This window comes from Nannospalax galili, unplaced genomic scaffold (assembly GCF_000622305.1).
Source record: "Nannospalax galili isolate Female #2095 unplaced genomic scaffold, S.galili_v1.0 scaffold257, whole genome shotgun sequence".
Lineage (NCBI taxonomy): Eukaryota > Metazoa > Chordata > Mammalia > Rodentia > Spalacidae > Nannospalax > Nannospalax galili.
Genome location: NW_008340854.1, coordinates 137,147 through 157,163, shown reverse-complemented (window position 1 = coordinate 157,163; position 20,017 = coordinate 137,147). Strand labels below are relative to the sequence as shown.

The 20,017-nt window shown below is 37.8% G+C and overlaps 1 protein-coding gene across 3 annotated transcripts in view; it reads left to right on the top strand.

The window, feature by feature from the left end:
- The window catches only part of Gtf2a1 (general transcription factor IIA subunit 1), a 41,981-nt gene extending 23,250 nt beyond the window's left edge, over positions 1–18,731 (top strand). For all 3 annotated transcript variants that reach the window (XM_008835846.3, XM_008835845.3, XM_029564827.1), the window contains exons 8-9: positions 10,266–10,355; positions 14,052–18,731. In XM_008835846.3, coding sequence (XP_008834068.1) covers positions 10,266–10,355; positions 14,052–14,159 — 198 coding nt within the window. In that variant the 3' untranslated portion in view covers positions 14,160–18,731. The remainder of the gene's footprint in view (positions 1–10,265; positions 10,356–14,051) is intronic.
- Positions 18,732–20,017: the final 1,286 nt, after the last annotated feature.

The following is a 20,017-nucleotide window of genomic DNA, read 5'->3' as shown; positions in this document are numbered from 1 at the left end:
CCTAAACCCAGAGAATAGTCCCACACCCTTGTGAGTGTGGGCCTTGGCTGCCCAGAAGCTGAGTGACCCCTCATTAGGTGTGCCTGGAAGCTTGTCTTCTAGGTGAATCCAGAGCCTGTCTCTGTGACCATTAACACTGACCATCACAGACTCATAATAAAAATGCATGTCTATCAAATGGAAATTCTACTACTAAGGAGTATGAGGGGTAGTACAAGGAATTGTAGTTCTTGGGCTTAGGTATTTATAATATGGCTTATTATTTGGGGTGTTTTGAGACAGTGTCTCATACTGTAACCCACGCTACAGGTCCGGAATTCATTATGTATGTCTAACACTCATGCCTACATAGATAGGCATAGATAGATTCATCTATAGATGTTAAACTCCTTAGACACATAGAAGACAGCTTGGTCTCAGGGAAACTATAAACTCATTTGAAGAGGAATTTTTAAAATACTTCTTTGTTAAGTAGCCAACAATAGAATGCATATCCAGGCTCAAAAACATAAACCACATTGTACAGGCTACCCCAGACCTGCCTCCCCACCATAGACCCATACTAAGCACATTTTTTTAAAGTTTTTTTAAAAAAATAATTTATTGAGCATTTCATGCATGCATATAAGGTGTTTTGATCAAATCCATACCTACTCCTTCCCCTCCAACTCCTCCCATATCTCCCCATCACTTTTTTCATACACTTTTTTTTTATTTATTGTTTTTATGGGGTTTTTTTCTACTATAACATTCCCCCTCTGAAGAGGTAAACCCTAAAATCTTTTAAGGATTAGATAAGAGCTCCCAAATACTTTAACATTTTTGGCCTTTGGAATGGATTATGTTCCTAAGAAGCCCAAGGACATTGTGAGTTTTAGCTAGGAAACTGGCTGCTTTATACCCAACTGCCTAGCCAATTCCTCCTACCTCCTATTCCTATCACACCATTCTCTGAAGAGGTTACCCACTTCCAGATAGGGAATTGGAACGTAGACTGCTCTGGCTTCTTCCATGCTGAACAGGGATGCAGGGTGAGGCAATCGGGGTACCCCTTCAGTGAGTCTATCTAAAAGACTCCCAAATTATATAACTCTTGTCTGTAGGGGGAAAAGTTAGTCCTTGACTGGTGAATAGGAGATAAGAAGGAGAAGTAAAGGTGAGAGTAATTAACAAGTTCTAGACAGGGAACTAGAAAAAAGAACAGGACAATTTTCAAATGTTCATACAAGAGTACATTGGAATTTCTTGACAAGGGCTTCCAAAAGCATTGCTCTGTTGGGTTCCTCCTCATTTTTCTTTTGTTTGCCAAGGCTGGACTCAAGAGTGATGGATTCAGGATTTGCTTTCAGGCATTTTGGTAGCTGTTGGAGTGGATAGAATCAGTGTCAGTTCCCTCACAAATGCCTCTAGATAGGAGGAGAAAACAAACTTAGCCATCATTTTAAAACAATAGCTGATTGTCTCCCTTAGCTACAGGTGGGCACTACAGTATTGCAGACCAAGATTTGAAGTCTTACATCTGAGCAGCACTTTCTGGTTAGGAACAAACATTTTATAGGGACTTAAGCGTAATGTCTGGGAAGTGTAATCCCTTGAACTCTTTAAAGAAATATACTGATGACTTTACTCTTTGGTTATACTTTCCTTTTGGGTTTTTAAGACCATACAGTTGGTCCAAATAAATCAATTTATTTTTACACTTAAGATTGACGATCTGTTTCTCAGGGGTCACATGGGCTTGGGAGGAGCCCCTGGCTCCTTTCTTTTACCAGTTCCATCTGTGTGAAGATAAGTCAAAGATCCTGCTTGACCATGGCTGGCTTCACTTGGAAGCATGGATGATATGTTTCTTTGTGTGTTCTTTAAATTCACTGAATTCTTTTATCATGTTTATAATTGTTCTTTTGAGTTCCATGTCCTGCATTATCTCTAGGGAGTTCTCATTGTACTCCTCTAGAGGACTATTGGTATTTGTTGGGGATATGTTATTTTGGTTTTTCATGTTATTATTTTTTCTCTGTGATTTTGACATGTGAATTTCTTTTGTAGTTTCTGATTCTTGTGTGAGACTCAAGCCTTCAAGTTTAGGTCTGCTTCTTTTGTGAACTTCATGTTTCTTCGTGGTGAAAAGCTGGTTCCTCTAAGCTTCTGGTTCTCTGTTTTGATTTGATATTGGAGTGGCCAGATTGCTTTTGTCTTCAGGAGTTCCCTCAGAGGCCCAAGTTAGATGAGGATCAGATGCTCTCAGGCTTTCTTCTAAGGTCTGGATCCAGGAAAGATTCTGGCCTCAGGAATTTGGGGGTTGGACTGGCTTGGGAGCCGGGCCCAGGAAAGATGCTGGTCTAGGGCAGCTGGTGGCCATACCACCCAGAGATGCGAAGGCAGATGGGTGTGGGAAGTGGCCCCAAGGGCTCCTGGGAACTGCACTGAGGAGCTGGGTTGGTCTGGATGCAGAGGATCAGGAAAGGATCAGCCCCGGTGTCCAGGAAAGAGGCTGGTGGGTGGTGCAGGCACAGGAAAGTGGAAGAAGGTGAGGGCGGGGCCAGGCCCAGAGTGCTCCTGGGGACCCAAAAAGGCACCGAGTTGGTCTGGATGCAAAGGATCAGGAAGCAGAGGTGGTTCCCCAGCTGTCTGGGGCGCCAAGACAAGGAATGGGACAGGACCCAGGCTAGGAGGAGAGACTAGCGGGGGAGATGGGAAGGTGAATGAGGCTGGGGGAGTCAAGGCGAGGGCACAATGGATGTACCCCAGAGAGAGGCCCGTGGGTCGTGCAGGCCCAGGGAAGCAGAGCAGAAGCTTTTTAGTTTAATGAGGTCCCATTTGTTGATTGCTAACCTTAATTCCTGAGCAACTTCTGTCCAATTTAGAAAATCCTTTTCTGCGCTTGTGTCTTGTAAGTTACTGCAGTATTTTCTTCTAATAGTTTCAGGATTTCCAGTTTCATATTGAGATCTTTATCTATTTGGAGTTGACTTTTGTGCAAGGTGAAAAATTAGGATTTAGTTTTCATTCTTCTACACGGTGGAGATCCAGTTTGTCCAGCACCATTTGTTGAAGATGCTGTTTTTCCTCCATTGTGTTTTCTTGGCACCTTTGTCAAATATCAGGTGGCTGAAATTGTGTGTACTCGGGTGTGGGTCTTCAATTGACCTATGTGTTTATTTTTGTGCCAGTACTGTGCTGCTTTTATGACTATGGCTCTTTAGTATACTTTGAGATCTGGTATACTAATCCCCCCAGCATTGCTCTTTGTGCTCAGAGTTGCTTTGGCTATCCCGGGTCTTTTGTGCTTTCATACGAATTTAAGGATTTTTTTTCGAATTCTGTGAAGTATGTCGTGAGAATTTTGATAGGGATTTAACTGAATCTACATTTCTTTTGGTAGACTGGTCATTTTCACAATATTAAATCTTCTAATACGTGAGCATGGGAGGTCCTTTCATCTCCTGGTGTCCTCAAAATCTTTTAACGGTTGAAATTTTTCATTGTAGAGATCTTTGGTGTCTTTGATTAGATTAATTCCAAGATTTTTTTTTTCAACAATTGTGAATAGGAGCATTTCCCTGTATTCTTTCTCCGTTTGCTTGTTATTGGTATATAGAAAGGCTACTGATTTTTGTAGATTGATTTTATACCCTGCCACCATACTGAAAGTGTTGATCAGTTCTAGGAGTTTTCTGGTGGAATTTTTGGGCTCTCTTAGGTATAGTATCATATCATCTGCAAAAAAAGTGATAGTTTGACCTCTTCTTTTCCAATTAGTAAGCCTTTAATTTCCTTCTCCTGTCTTACTGCTCTAGCAAGAATTTCAAGCTCTATGTTGAAAAGGAGTGGAGATAGTGGACATCCTTGTCTGGTTCCTGATTTCAATGGGAATGCTTCCAGTTTTTCTCCAGTTAGAATGTTGGCCCTGGGTTTGTTGTAATGTATCTTTAATTGTGTTGAGGTATGTTCCCTCCCATCCAATTCCCTCTAGGACTTTGAACATAAATGCATGCTGAATTATGTCAAAAGCTTTTTCTGTATCTATTGAGGTAACAATGTGGCTTTTGTCTTTGAGTCCATTTATATGATTGATGATGTTTATTGACTTGCTTATATTGCACCATCCCTGCTTCTCTGAAATAAAGCCTCCTTAATCATGGTGAATGATCTTTTTGATGTTTGTCTGTATGGGGTTTGCAAGTATTTTGTTGAGAATTTCTGGACCTATGTTCATTAAGGATATACTTTTCTTTTTTGGTTGTGTCTTTACCCGGTTTGGGTATTAGAGTGATGTTGGCTTCATAGAACGTATTTGGGAGTTCTCCCTCTGTTTCTATCGTTTTGAATAATTTAAGTAGTATTGGTTTGAGGTCTTCTTTAAATGTCTGGTAGAATTCTGCTGTAAATCCATCTGGACCTGGGCTTTTTTTAGTTGGGAGGCTTTGTATTACTGTTTCAATTTCCTTATATGTTATGGGTCTGTTTAAACTGTTGATCTCTTCTTGGTTTAACTTTGGTGGTTCCCATGATTTTCGATATCCATCCGTTTCTTTTAGATTTTCAGATTCAGTAGCATATAGGTTTTTAAAATATTCTCTTACAGTGGTCTGGATCTTTTGAATATCTATTTTGATGTTTCCCCTTTCATCTCTGATTTTGAGGTGCTCTTTCTTTTGATTAACTGGGCTAAGGGTTTATTTTGATGAGCTTTTCAAAGAACCTGCTCTTAGATTCATTGGTTTCCTTGTATTGTTTTCTGTTTCTATTTTCTTAATTTCTGTTCTGATTTTTGTTATTTCTTCTCTTCTGCTGGGTTTGGGTTTCATTTGTTCTTGTCTTTCCAGTGCTTTGAGTAGCAGTGTTAGGTCATTTGTTTGGGCTCTTTCCAAATTTTTTAATATAGGCACTTCAGAGCTATAAAGTTCCCTCTTAGGACTGCTTTTAAAGTGTCCCAGAGGTTGTGTTGTCCTGTTTGTTGATTTCCAGGAATATCTCTATTTCTTTCCTCATTTCTCCTTTGACCCACTCATTGTTTAGGAGTGTGTTGTTTAATCGCCATTAGTTTCTGTGGTGACTAGGGCTTTGTCCAGTGTTGATTTTGAGCTTTATTGCATTGTAGTCCAGTTGAATGCATGGAATTATTTCAATTTATTTGTATTTGTTGAAGTTTGTTTTGCGGCCCAGCATGTGGTCAGTTTTTGAAAAAGTCCATGGGGTGCTGAGAACAAAGTATATTCTTTGGTGCTGGGGTGGAATATTCGAAAGATGTCTTAGTTACAATTGATACATGGTATCATTTAATTCAGATGTCTCTCTGTTTATTCTTTGTTTAGTTGACCTGTCTAATGGAGACAGTGGGGTATTAAAGTCCCCTGCTATTACTGAGTTGGGGTTAATCTGTGTCTTAAAGTCCTGTAATGTTGTTTTTATGAATTTGGGTGCACCAGAGTTTCGTGCATATATGTTAAGGATGTAGTGCCTGTCTTTGAAGGTGAGATGGGTTTTTTGCAGACAGCAAAGAGATGGATTTTGTTTCTTAATCCATTCGCTTAGCCTGTGTCTTTTGACTGGGGAGTTCAGTCCATTGGTACTTAAGGTTATTATTGAAAGGTGTATATTGGTTGCCATCATTTTGATTGCTGTTTGTGTTCTCTGTGTAATTTTGTGTTTCCCAGATTATATCTTGTTTATTTTCTTTCATTGCCCTAGGGTGTAGTTGCTTCTCTCTCTGTTCTCTGTATTGCTTCAAGTATTCTTTGAAGGGCTGGTTTTGTGGACATGTATTCTTTCAGGCTATTGGTGTCACGGAAGATTTTTCTTTTCCCCTCTACTGTAATAGACATTTTTGCTGGGTAAAGTATTCTGGGTTGGTATCTATTGTCATGTAGAACTGGAAATACCTTGGTCCAGGCTCTCCTGGCCTTCACAGTTTGCCCTGATAAGTCAGCTGTGATTCTGATGGGCTTTCCTTTGTATGCGATTTGTTTTTCTTTCGCTGGTTTCAGTATTCTCTCTTTGTTCTGTACATTTAGTGTTTTTACTATGATGTGTTGTGGGGAGTTTCTTTCCTGATCTTATCTATTTGGTGTTCTATGTGCTTCCTGTATTTGTATGAGGATGTCTTACCTTAATTTCATGAAATTTTCTTCTAAAATCCTCTTTAAGATCTGGTCAATATCATAAACCTGAAATTCTTCTCCTTCCTCTACTCCTATGATCCGTAGATTTGGTCTTTTCATGGTGTCCCACATCTCTTGGCATATTCCATTCCTGTGTTTTTAAAAATTTTCCATAATCTGTGGTTGAATGGTCCAGTTCTTCAACTTTATCCTCCAGTGTTGATACTCTGTTTTCCATTTCATTCATTCTAGCAGTGAGGCTTTCTCCTGTTGTTTCAATTTGGCTTACTGAGTTTTGCACTTCCTTCTTCATTTCTGCCTGAGTTTTCTTCAGTGTTCTATTTCTTTTGTGAATTCATTCAGAAGTTTATTTCTGTCTTAGTTCTTTGATTTGTTTGTTCCTGTGTTCTTTAAATTCATTGAATCTTTGATCATGTTTATGATTGTTCTTTTGAAATCAGTGTCCTGTGCTGTCTCTAGGGGGTTCTTCTTGTAGAACTCTTCTGCAGGGCTGGTGGAGTTTGGTGGGGACATAGTCTTTGACTTTCCATTTTATTTTTTCATTGTGATTTTGGCATGTGAATTTCTTTTCTGATTCTGTTTATGATTCTGATATAAGAATTAAGTTGACATATGCTTCTGTTTATATTATTGGGGTGCCTAGGTCCTTTACTTATTGGTTATATAAATCTGGTTGGTACAGGTTTTAGGTTCTCTCAGGTTTTATTTTGGAGGGAACTGATGGCTTCAGATCAGTGATTCATGAGGACCCACAGAAGCCCAAGTCAGGTTGCAGTCAGGTATACTGAGGCTTCCTTCTGAGGTTTGGACCCCTATTAAGCAGGAACTCAGAAAATTTGGGAAGTTCCCTAATAGGGGGGGCACTTTTGGGACTCTGTTGGTCTGCTGTGTTCTTAGCCCCCTATGCCAGAGGAAAGCCAGAACTGGCACCTTCTGGTTGTCTGCTGAGATCACAGCCGTTACACTGATGGAAGTCAGAACCCACCCTCTCAGGCTGTCTGCTAGGATCTCAGCCTTACCCTACCAAAGCCAGGTCTGCCCCAGGTCCTTGGGAGGGTCCTCATGAAATCCCAGTTAAGGTGTTGGGTACAGCACAATTAGGGGAAGCTCACTACCAAGTGGAAGCAGGATCTGGGTGCTCTCAGGCAGTCCCCTGTGATCTCAGCCCCTATGCCAGAGGGAGGCCAGAACTAGCACTCTGGTGGTCTGTTGAGATCACAGCCACTACCTTATATTTATTTTCTGATGTGGAAATAATTGTTTAGCATTATCTTCAGCCCTTATCTATAATTTTAGTCCCTTCCTAAATGACATTTTTATTCTATGTCCTCCTGTTTGATGATAGTATAGATGTGTATAGAACTTTTAATAGTCACCATGGAACCAGCCACCTTCCTAATATCTTTTGTTAATTTTAATAATATCTTTGTAGATTGTTTTTACTGTGTAGATAATTTTATTTATTTTTTTGCCTTTTTGAGACAGGGTCTCCCTGTAGCCCCAGCTGTCCTAGAACTCACTATGTAGACCAGGCTGGCCTCAAACTCACAAAGATCCGCCTGCCTCTGCCTCCCAAGTGCTGCGATTAAAGGCGTGCGCCACCACGTCCAGCTCAGATGAATCTTTTTTTAATGGTCCATTACTTAATTTTTTTTGTGTGTGTGTGTGTGTCCTTTATCATACTAAGGAAGATCTGTTCATAATTAAGTGGTTTGCCTTTTTTAAAAAAAACTATAAATGTATTTTAAGTGCTTTTCTGCAGCTGTTAGTCTTAGCGTCTCATTCCAGATCTGTTTAGGAATGAATATCATTATTTGTTTTTTTTTGTTTTTTTTTTTTTAAATATTTTATTTATTATTTTTATTTTATGTGTATGCATATATTGCCTGCATGTAGGTAAGTGCACCCGTGACGTGCAATGCCTACCCTGGAACTGGAGTTACAGACAGTTGTTAGCTGCCATGTGGGTGCTGGGATTTGAACCTGGGTCTTCTGCAAGAACAGCCAGTGTTCTTAACCGCTGAGCCATCTCTCCAGCCCCCCATTATTTGTTTTTTATTTGCCAACCAGTCTTGAATTTGTGAAATAACACTTGATCATCTTATATTCTCTTTTCTGAAATTGCTGGACTCACTCGGTTTAGGAGTTCAGTGTCCATATATATTGTGTATGAGTGGTTCTGTGATTTTGTTTCAAGACTGTACTGACGTGTTCTGTGATTATTTGTTAAAGCATACCACTTTTCCTCTGCCTCAGAGGTACACCCCCAGCTCGTGAGGAGCACCTACTAATGAACAAGGTTCTCATTCTTACAACTTTAAGGAATTGAGTTCTGCCAACAACCTGTGAATGAGCTTAGAAAAGGACCCTAAGGTTCTGATGAAAATACATTTTGGGGACATCATAATTTTTTGCTTTGTGAATCTGATTGGGACTGCTTGCTATGTTTGCACTTCTGACCTACAGAAACTGCAGGAATAAGCATAATTTAAAAAATTTTTTTAAAATTTTATGTGTATGAATGTATTGCCTAGATGTAGATAGGTGCACCAGTGTTGTGCAGTTCCCAAAGAAGTCAGAAGAGGGTATTGGATCCCCTGGAACTGGAGTTTCAGATGGTTTTTAGCTGCCATGTGGGTACTGGGACTCTAACCCAGGTCCTCTGCAAGAACAACTAGTTCTCTTAACTGCTGAGCCAATTGTTCAGCCCTGATTTTTTTTTTTTTTTTAAAAGCATTTTTAGTTGTTAGAGAAGTGGACATCAAAACCACAGACAGCTACTACACCACCTACTGAGATGGTTTTGACTTGAAAGTGAATAAATATTAATGATCGTGTACAGAAATTGGAATGCCTGTGTTTCTAGTGGGATTATAAAGTGGTGTTCCTTTTCATAGGAGAGTTTGGCATTTCTAGTTTCTTAGAAGTTAAGCAGGGAGTTAACCATATGCTGGCAGTTCATGTTCACATGTATGCCTGAAAGAACTGAAAACAGGTGTTGAAATAGAACTTGATACACGAATGGATGTTCATAGGAATACAGTGTCCAAATACTGTAAGCATTCTAATATCAATAGCAGGTGAGTGGTAAATAAGATGAGCTATATCCACAAGACAGAAGAGCATTCAGCTGTTAAGAAGCATGCAGTACTGGTAAATGCTTCGGCATGATCTACAGTGAAAATGTGAATGCCACACAGCAGTCCACACACTTCTTATTAAGCCATTTATGTGTCCAGAATAGGCAAATTTAGGAAGATGGAAAACAGAGTGGTGGTTGCCAAGAGACAGGAGAGACTATGGAATGATTGCTTAGTGGGTAAACTTGATGAAGCGTTCTGGAACTGGGTAGTAATGATGATTCCATTATGATTGTTTTTTATGCAACTGAAATGTATATTTTACGAGGGTTAAAATGGTGAGTTCTGCATAATAGGAGTTTTACCTTTTTTATTTAGCATATTATACCTATTTTAAAGAATGTACATCCACACTCACCCGTGTGTGAGCAGCCATAGATCTGGGCTTATCCTCTTGGTTGTTTTCCTGTCTCCTAGTTTGTCCTTTTTTTTTTTTTCTTTATTTAGAAATCCTTGTTCCAGCTTTTATGTCCTACCACAAATGAAATTCATCCTCATTTTGTGCTCTCCTTTGGTTTAATTTGTTCTTTCTTGGTTCTGAGAATTTTTTTTTTTTAATTTTTTGGTCTATGCATTTAAGAACAATTTTAATTAATTTTTTTATTGTTCTACATTGCCATTCCATTGGCAGGCAGGCGGTGCTTGGCTAGTCTAAACATACTGCAGCCGAGACTCTGCTTCCCTTCTCCAGTCTCAACGTCGAGCTTACTTGCTACTGTTGCTGGTACATAGCACCATTAACTCCCTCAGCCTTCATATTTCCTTAGGTTTATTTCTAGGCATCGAAAACCTTTACTGGGGAGAATTACTTTGTACTGATCTTAAAGAATAAAGGAAATAAATTTAAACAGGTAGTGTTTTAGGAGCTTTATGACTTCATCAACGTTTGCTAAAATTTCAGTGGCAGAAAGTATTAAGTTTTTTTTAATTAAATGTTATAAGAAACTTTTTACAGTGATATATGAGATATACATATAAATTCTCCTCTTCACTATTGTAGGAGCCCCTCAATAGCGAAGATGATGTAAGTGATGAGGAAGGACAGGAGCTCTTTGACACAGAAAATGTTGTTGTATGCCAATATGATAAGGTAAGGATTTCGTCTTCAAATGACTATCGTTTTTATTATAGTTTCTTGTCTAACCCAGTTTTTCAGCCCTAAACACTTCGGCAGCTGAGTGCTGCCTCTTATTTTTTCACTATCTTAATGAGAGAATCTTGTTTTTCATTAGCTTCAGCTACCTCCGAACTGAAAAGACCTAATTGTTTTTTTATTTGTTTGTTTTATTAAGAGGAGGACTAGGAAGATACGCAGGAATGAAAACAAATTAGCAGATGAGCCTTACGAAAATTGTTTAAAAATTTACTTTTGCTGTACTTTGAGACTGTTAAGGGATTTTTTTAAAAACAGGTTTCCCCAAGAATTGGTTATTGATTCTTTGTGTTCTTAGGTTTTAAACAGGGTGATTTCAATATTTTGCTAATGGCTATTGGTGTTTTTGTTGGGATTTTTGTAATTAGGGCATTAAGGTGGAATAAGCTTTTCGACAGTTATTACATTTTAATACATTCACATTGCATTGATTTCTGTGGTAACCATGCACTTTATTCTAAATGTTTAGTGAGCAGCTAGGCGTTCTGGACACTAAGGACTCGAGTTGTAGTTAGAAACATTTGTAGTTTGTGCCTTTCAGGAAATTTCCTTTTTAGATAAATGTGACATCTAGCTGTTCTATAGAAATGAATAAATAGCTCTGCTTAACAGATCTATGGGGAGAATGCCAGGACAATTGATATTTTAATTTAAAAACAAAGGTAAAATCAGGCAGGTTACATACCAGTTTCTTAGCATCTGCCTTTGTGCATCGTGACTTGGGATGAATGATTTTATTTTTTAAATTTTTTTATTTTTTTATGTGTATTTGTGTATTGCCTGCATGTGTGTGAGTGCATCCGTGTCGTGCAGTGCTGCGGAGGTCAGAAGAGGAGGGCTTCGGATTCCCCTGGAACTGGAGTTAAGGATGGTTCGTAGCCTCCATGTGGGTGCTGGGAATCGAGCCGAGGTCCTCTACAAGAGCAGTCAGTGCTCCTAACTGCTGAGCTATCTGTCCAGCTCAGGGATGAATGATTTTAATACCCTCTACCATAAATAGTGTAGCCAAGAGTATGAGGTTAAAACAGTAGATCACAATAAACCCTTACTGTCAGGAAGTCTTAGGGGGAACTGCTAAGAGCCAAATTGCCCAAACGTAGTTTCATGATGATAAGGTAACAGACAAGAGAACCTGGCTGGAGCATATTCTTTTAAGTATTTTCCTGTTGTAAGAGAGTGGTTGTATTTTCCTTTGATAAATGTTTAAAATTAATGTTTTAAACTAATAAATTGAGACTAGGTTTAGGTAGCCTGGGGGAAAACAATTTCATAGTTTTCAGAGCTGTAATTTTGAGAATTAGAACAATTGGAAGAGTAGAATTAGTGTTTCAGTAAATAGCAAATGATAGTCTGTACTCCAGGACTGGTCAAAATGAGGGTGAATGTGACTGGAACCAACATGAATTTTAGGAATTATGTTTTGAAGCCTAAACTTTAGAATTTCAACAATTAGTCAAATTTTTAAAGATACTGTAGAAGGAATACTGAGGTTTATATTGCCAAATAAGTCCGAGACTTAGTTTAAATGCTAATAAAGTGACAGTTCTCAAGCAGGGTAGTTAAAGGACTGTAGGGCATTTGGTGAAAATGGTATACATAGTGTAAGGTTTCAGCTTTATTTGTAATTTTACTTAAATGAGTTTTTTATTGGACAATTAGTGCATTCCTTCATGACATGCTATACCATCAAAGGAATTGCTTTTCAAGTTGTACTTTGTATTTTTGTTCAAATAAAAATGCTTACTATTTATTACTCAATATGACTTAGTTTTGAACATCTGGATTTATATAAAATTCTACATTTGAGTTTTGCAATTTGCTATTCAGCCAAATGCAGTTCTTTTCCTTGTCTGGAATTTCTCTTTATTGGCTACTTGTTATTCTCTATAGATTTCAGTAGCTTTCAGGTTGTAGTAACCTGGTTCATGCTGCAAATAAACTTGTATGTCCATTTCTGTACTAATTCATACTTCATAGGAATCAGAGAAAAGTGAAGATACAGGGCTTTAGTAAGTGAGCAAATACTTTCTGGGTACCTATGATGTGAGGTTGTAGTCTAGACTTGGTAGACTAGTTGAACAAAACATTCCTTGTATTTGGGGTGTTTACCATAGTGGAGGTAACTAAAGCATAATAAATTAATACAGCGTATTAGAAACTGATGTTTGCTAAGAAAAACAGAAAATGGAAAGGGTATAGGCTTCAATTATAAAATAGTCATAGGAATAGTCATAGGCCCTTTGAGAAGATGACCTTATAGCTGACTTGAAGAGAATTAACAGTGCCACTATCTGGTAGCAGAGCCCGAGTGTTGTGTTTGAGAAGCAGCAAGGAGGCCAGTGTGACCAGACTAGAGTGAGGGTGTGGGGAGAGTAACTGGGAGTGGGGTCAGGTCTGGGTGTACTGTTCTCACTGCAGGGAAGCTAATGGGAGATTTCAAATGGAAAAGTGGTATGATACAATTTACATTCAAAAAGGATTACTTTGCCTTTCAGGGTAGAGTGAAGTAGAAAAGCAAGATTAGGGGAGATACTGTAATAATTCAGATGAGAGATAATTGTGACTCTATGGTGATAGTATTGAAGCTGATGAGGGGTGGGTAGATCTTGATTTTTTTTTTTTTTAAAGGAAGAATGAACAAGATTTCCTGAGTTGTGTCTTAGAAAACTAAGAGGAATTAAGAATGCCTCTGGTGCCGAGCGTGTGCACACCTTAATCCTAGCAGGACGAGGAGGCAGGTGGATCTCTGAGATTGAGACCAGCCTCGTCCTTGAGTATAGCGAGTTCCAGGACAGCTGGGGCTACAAGGAGACCCTGTCTCAAAACAAAAAACAAAACAGCAATAAAAGACTGCTTCCAGTATACATTGGAGACAGATTGGGTAGTGAGACAACTCAGAAGCAAAAGGCTACAGTAGCAAGAGGGGCTAGTTAGGAGAGAAGAGACAGCTGAGTGTTGGATGTGCTGTGGACATTCAGGCCATCCACCCTCAGATGTCAATTTCATGTCTGTGTTGTGTGCTTAATCAGAATTCTGAGACAACTGTTAATGTGAGAGTCTGTGCTCTGAATTTAGAGCAATGGCAGAAGTGGCTTCCAATGCCTGAAGTAGTGTTTAAGTCTCCAAGGCCAAGATCAAGAAGTGGAAGTGAAGAGTAACAGGTTTCAGAACAGGGTAAAGTCCAGACTGTTTACAGAGAGCTGTCCATAAAGGGATATCTTAATTTTGAATTCTTTGACTCCTATTTCTAATCAAACAGGCAGGCGCTGAACAACATTTGCCATGGATATGCCACAGAGAGTGTGTGTACTGCAGGGTAGGCCATAGGATTTTAGGATTGGATTTTCAAAAATGTGTGCCTGGTGAGCATTTCTACATTACTGTGTGAAAAGTTCCTTGTTCTTGAGAACACTGTGAGTTTATTTTAGTAGAAGAAAAAAAGGACTGTAGTTGTATTGTGTACAAATAACTCCTAACTACTCTAGTGAATACAGTAGTACTAATTATATGTGAACAAGTTTAAATCTGAAACCAAATTTCAAAAATAATAATTTCAAGAGACAGTTTGTGGTTTTATTATGAATGGGTTTGTTTTCTTACTACATCTCTTGCATTCTCTTACTCTTTGTTTAGATACACAGAAGTAAAAATAAATGGAAATTTCATCTCAAGGATGGCATTATGAATCTTAACGGAAGAGATTATATATTTTCCAAAGCCATTGGAGATGCAGAGTGGTGAAGAGTTGCTTCTTTTCCTTTTAAACAAAACAAAGTGAACTTTAAAAAAAATTAAAGTGGACGGTTTCAAACTTGGGACATATATCAACCAAAACTTCACTTCTGCATGTCAGAAAGTGCAGTGAAGCAGAGCTACTGGAACAAAGACAGACCGCGACAGCACAGACACTACTTCTAACTGGCAAGCCATGGAACTGTAGCACCAGGGGTTTTTGGGGTGGGGGGTAGGGATTTGTGTAGGAAAACCGTTAACTGTCAGTTTTAAATACAGGAACCTGCCATTGGTAACTAGCATGTAAAGCTTTGTCTATATTCCTTCCTCCAACTTGGGCTCAATCAGAAGACACTTGTTGGAATGAACTGAAGACACTTTCCTTTTGATAGATTGAACTGAAACTGCTTATTGTATGTGGTTATATTTGGTAAAAATTGCGTGTGAGCTTTTTACAAAAGGGCAAGAATTATGGTGTTGAATTTTAATTCACTTGTAAGAGAAACAATTTAAAACTCATAGGTCTTAAATATTTTTACTTGTTATTCTCCCTCATTAATATATACCTCTTCCTTCCCTGCTTTATGAAACATCTCTTTAAAATTAAAAGAAAATTATCAGTGACCACAGTTTGGAAACAGAGATTGACCCAGGAATGGATGTCTATTTTGATTAGGTTTTCACACTTGTTAAATGTAATTTAAAGACTTGGGGCTTATCTTTGTTGAGTAGAATTAAAATGACAACTTACTTTCCATAAAAGTTGTGTTCATTCCCACACTTTAAAAAGAAACCCCAAATTGGCTCCTCAGGAATACGTTCCTATTTCACAAAGCTGCCACCCAGGTGAAATTGTGTATTATACTTGACATGTGAAGGTTTTTCTTGTTGGCTCAAGTGTGTGCTTACATATGCATTCAGTCTTTGCATAAACATGAGAGGATATTCTGTATGTTGATGAAGCATAAAGGCAGGTGGTGAGGACCTGGATTTTTTATTAAACAATTAAGTAATTATAAAAAGTTTCTTGTGTTTACTAGTAAAGGATTTTAGAATTTATTATTTTAATTAAATTTTTTAAAAACAACTTTGTAATTTGAAGGGAAGGTGTGGGGGTGGGGAGGAGGGAAGGTGGGCCACTAAGTACATTTTACCTCTTGGATTGGATGGTCCTTTCAAGCCGTTGATGTAGACTTGGGCTCCAGTTTGCACACTGGAAAGAAAGAAGAGAAATTTGACTTGTATATTAAAACTGAAAGACACTTACTGTGTCCATTAGGAACATGTAGCTCTATTTCTATGAGGAGCTCTAAGAACAACATGGCACTGCTGTGTTCGTGTACGTCCACCGCCCGGAACCACAGCAGCGCTTGCCTTCGCCTTCGTGTTCTAGTGACCAATTTGACTTCACTTGGTTTTCTTGACAAAATCTGCATTCAAGTTAACTTGTGTATTGATACTTTTTTTTTTTTTAATTTTGGTCTTCCATTTTTGTCTTCCTTTGATTTTATATAATTCCAGAAGTAACAAATACTTTGAAGTGTATTACAAAGGGAAAAACTGTGAGTTACATAGAGTGCTTTTGTAAGCACACATTTTAAAAGGTCTCCAGAAGGCTGGCTTTCTTTCCCATCCTCTCACTTCTCACCTCACTTCAACCAATTTATGTTCTGAAGTTTGGTATGAGTGCTGGTGTCTAGCACCCTAGTGGTTAAGTTTTGCTTGTATGCCGTAACTGGTAATACAGCTTTCATTTTTACTAGTCGTTTAGCTTTTGGGGGAAGTTCATCTATCGTTTGCGCAAAGCACACACAGTACTGTTGCTTATTAAGACTGGGAGCATGGAGGGAGTAGAATCACATGAGCCCCACTGCTCAGTTGTCCCTCAGTAGAGTCGCTAATGGGTTTCTGTTTACTTGAAGAAGCAGTCTGACCTGAACTACCTATAGAAGTTTAGCAGTGCTGCAGGGTTGCTGCAGTGAATCTCTTGCTCTAAGTTCTTATGCTGCTGAAGCTTGGATTACTGTATGATACTCAGCTCATGTCTTGGGCCCTCTATAGGCAAGCCTATTCATAGTAGCATTGTATACTGGCCTGTTTTTATAGCTATATTTTCAAATACGAACAACCACTTCTTTCTGAGTGACTCATGAGGGCTATTTTGAAGCAGGAAGTGACTATTTGTATTTGCACCTGTGTGTTGCCTATTAATTATGGCACACTAGGCAAATGCTTCTGTATGTGAAAACTCTGAAAGCTGGTCCAAACAACACTGCATACCAAACTGTGCTCTTATATGCTATTATGTAGTGTTCTTTTTTAATCAAGTAGCATGTTTTTTATTATACTAGCTTTTATAGTATGCCACTTTGTTTTGAATTCTTAATCATGCTTTTAACCTATTTAACAATTTTTTTCATTAGGTTCCATTAAAATGTCATTACTTTGAAAAGGCAAGGGATTCCCACTTGTGGAATTTTAAGATGAAAGTAGCATGTTTATCTAAAAGGAGAAAATAGTTCAGACTTGGAAATACAAATAAGCAGTGGTTCCAGAAGGCGATCTCTTTAGATTTGCACAAATGGTGATGGCACCTTTTACATAAAATCACATTAATAGTGCTAAGGTAAATTTCACACAAAATGACTGAAGTGGAAATGTGTGCCTTTCGGTATCTGAACTCTTGCTTGGTGGTCATTTGCATAAGCGTAGCACTTAACTGCCCGCGAGCACATGTCATTTCTGTAGAGTGCACCCGTGGCTGATGTAACTCTGTAATGTGCAGTTTCTAGAGTAAAATGTCTGTGATATGAGGGGGAATCTTTGTATTGGGCTTTTATATTCTTGAAATGTTCACAGTTCTGTTAAACACATGTCACATTTAACACTGTTGCCTTTTTAAAAGTCAAAGCCACTGATGTATATCGCATCAAGGTTTGCGCAGTGTGTATAGTGATAAAAATGTATTCTTGACAAGCGTAATAGATTTTGGTTTTGGAAGACAAGAACTTAAGAATATAGCTTTTGTATAAAGACTTTCTTTTGCTATATTAAAAATCAAGGATCTTTTTTTGGTTTGGGTGGCTTTTATGGAGGAATGTAGAGTTGTCGCCCTCTTAAGAATATTTTTTATCTCATAGCAATAATGTCACCATATTACAGAGGGTAAGTATTTCTTGTATAAGAAAACAGACACAATATGCTCTTAGGACTTTTCCCTTTATAGCAGCATTTTCTTCCACTTGAGAAAGTTCTTATATTTTCTGATGATTTCATCTTGAACTTTTGAGCTTTTGTGCAATGTACTATTTTATTGATCTTTGTACCTTTTCGTTTCATGTTTCCTACCTATCTGAATCAGCCATAGCACATTTTTTAATTTTTTGCTTAAAAACAGTTGTTTTATATGTTTTCTCGTGGGTTTATGTTAGGTTTGCATTTTAATCTCTTACCCTATGGAAATTATTCTGAAGTTTATATTCTTCCCCTCTGAAGCCTGCCTCTGTCTTTTGTCATCTTTCTTGCATGATTTAAGGAAGAACACATCAAATTTAATATTTTTGTTTTATTTTGAGAAACAAAAACTTCTTCCCTCTTCAGGGAAAAACAAACACTGAGTGGGTAACGACTCATTTGGTCAAGTTTCCTTAAGTCAGTCCAGTATATACAGGGCTACAGCTGAGGAGGACCTAATCCTTGGCTGTCCTGAGCTACTGTTGTCAACTGCTGTTGTACATACTGTTATGTGTAAGGGCGTAAATATATTTATTATGTTTATAAAATTGATTCTGTACAATTGCAGATCAAGGTTACGCTTAATGTGATCTATGGGATGTTACGTTTTAAAGACCACCTTGGAATACGATTTAGAGAGCTTAGTATATTGATGTACTAAGACTATTTTAAGTTTAATATTTTACCTTTGCAAAAACTTTAATTAAAGATGTTATTTAAAAAAGTAATGTTGCTTGCTTTGCTTACTAGTCTGTGACATTGTTATATGGATAACCAAATAAAATTACGCAGTTTAGAAAGGAAATGCTTGACCATGTTCATGAGGATAAGTTTAACAAAAACAAGGGAATCATTCTTTGTTGGGATGTCAGATGGAATTGCTAAACTGTGTTACAAATCCATAAGAGCTTTTAAAAGTTGTATTTTCCAGGCACACAGGCTTTTAGGATGGGTAAATTCACACTAACTAAATGTAAATTGAAATTAATGTAGTTAACATTGTATTAAATATTTCTACTCCAAAGCATAGATTACATAGGATAAAATTATTCAAGAATATTATTGTTTTATTTCTTTGGCTAAAACTGTTTTCTCTTAGTTCAGAGTTTGTAAATAATTGCTTATTAGGAGAATTGGGATTATTAAGGTTTGTATTACATATTGAATATATTTTGTGTTATTTTAGAAGATATTAAATTACTAGCAGTATTTTGATTTTATAGTTAATTCAAACGAATCATTAAGAGCTTGCCTTTTTGTAATTTTTTATCCTGTTACAGACTACTTTATCTAGGAAACATGCAGATTTTAACTATTAAAATCATAATAAAGATATTTTATTTATTGCCAGCAAATCTTGTATTTCGAAGTTTTAATTCGGAAGTGGTTAGTTTTGCAGGATTTCTCTCGTTGGAATCCAAGGTGACTGCAGATTTAGGATAGACTTACATTTGTGCCCTCAGCTTTGAAGGGGGATGGGATGGCTTAGGAAGGTAGACACTACTTAGTGATTATCATGCCTATGTAGTAAGGCAGGAGTCTGCCCAAAGAGCAGGAGACAAAAACAAAGGTAGAGGTGCCAAGCTTTCATCTTGTTTTTATTTTATTTTTAATTAAAAACATTTTTGTTTTGAGATAGGGTCTCATGTAGCTCAAGCTGGCCTCAAACTCACTATGTAGCCAAGGATGGCCCTGAACTTCTGATCCTCCTGAATCAACTTCCCAAGTACTGAGATTACAAGCATGCACTATCATATCTGGTTTTTGTGGCGCTGGGGATCAAATCCAGGGCATGCTAAGCAGTCTACCACCTAAGCTGTCTCCAGCCCCTCATCCTACTTTTAATTATGTCGTGGGCCCAAGTCAGAAGTCAATGCTTTTAAGCAAAGCAGTTTCTAAGTGCCTACTACAACAGTGTTGAGGGCTTTTTAACTATATATATATATATATATTATTGTGGCAAAATAAAATTTGATATAACCATTTTTATATGTACAACTCGGTGGTTGAGTTTTAAACACATATTGGTGAGCTTCATTTATATTATCTATTTTTTTTTCTTAAAATTTCATGTAAATGAAGGAAATTAATCACAAAAAAAGACGGCATAGTGTATGAATCCACTTGAATGAGGCATTTATAGTAGTGAAGTTCTTTCTGCAACTGTGTGAATATATTTAACAATATTGCAAAGAACACTTAAAATTGGTTAAGATGGTAGTTTAAAAAATTTAATCCATTTATTTATTTTAAATATTTTTATTTTAAAATTTATTAATTTATTTTTAACTTTATGTGTATGAGTGTTTTGCCTGAATATATCTAAGTGTACCATGTGTGTGCAATGCCTGCAGAGGTCAGAAGGCATCGAATCCCCTGGAACTAGAGTTAAGGAGGGTTAGCTGCTACATGGGTGCTGGGAAAAACGTGGGTCCTCTGCAAGAGCATCCAGGGCTCTTAACCACTGAGCTCTCTCTCCAGCCCCAGATTTATTTACTTCTGTTTTTTGTGTATGAGTGTTTGCCTGCATGTATGTGTGTGCACTATGTGTGTGCCTGGTGCCAGCAGATGTCAGAAGAATGTGTCAGATTCCCTGGAGAGGGAGTTACAGGCAGTTGTGAGCCACCCAGTGT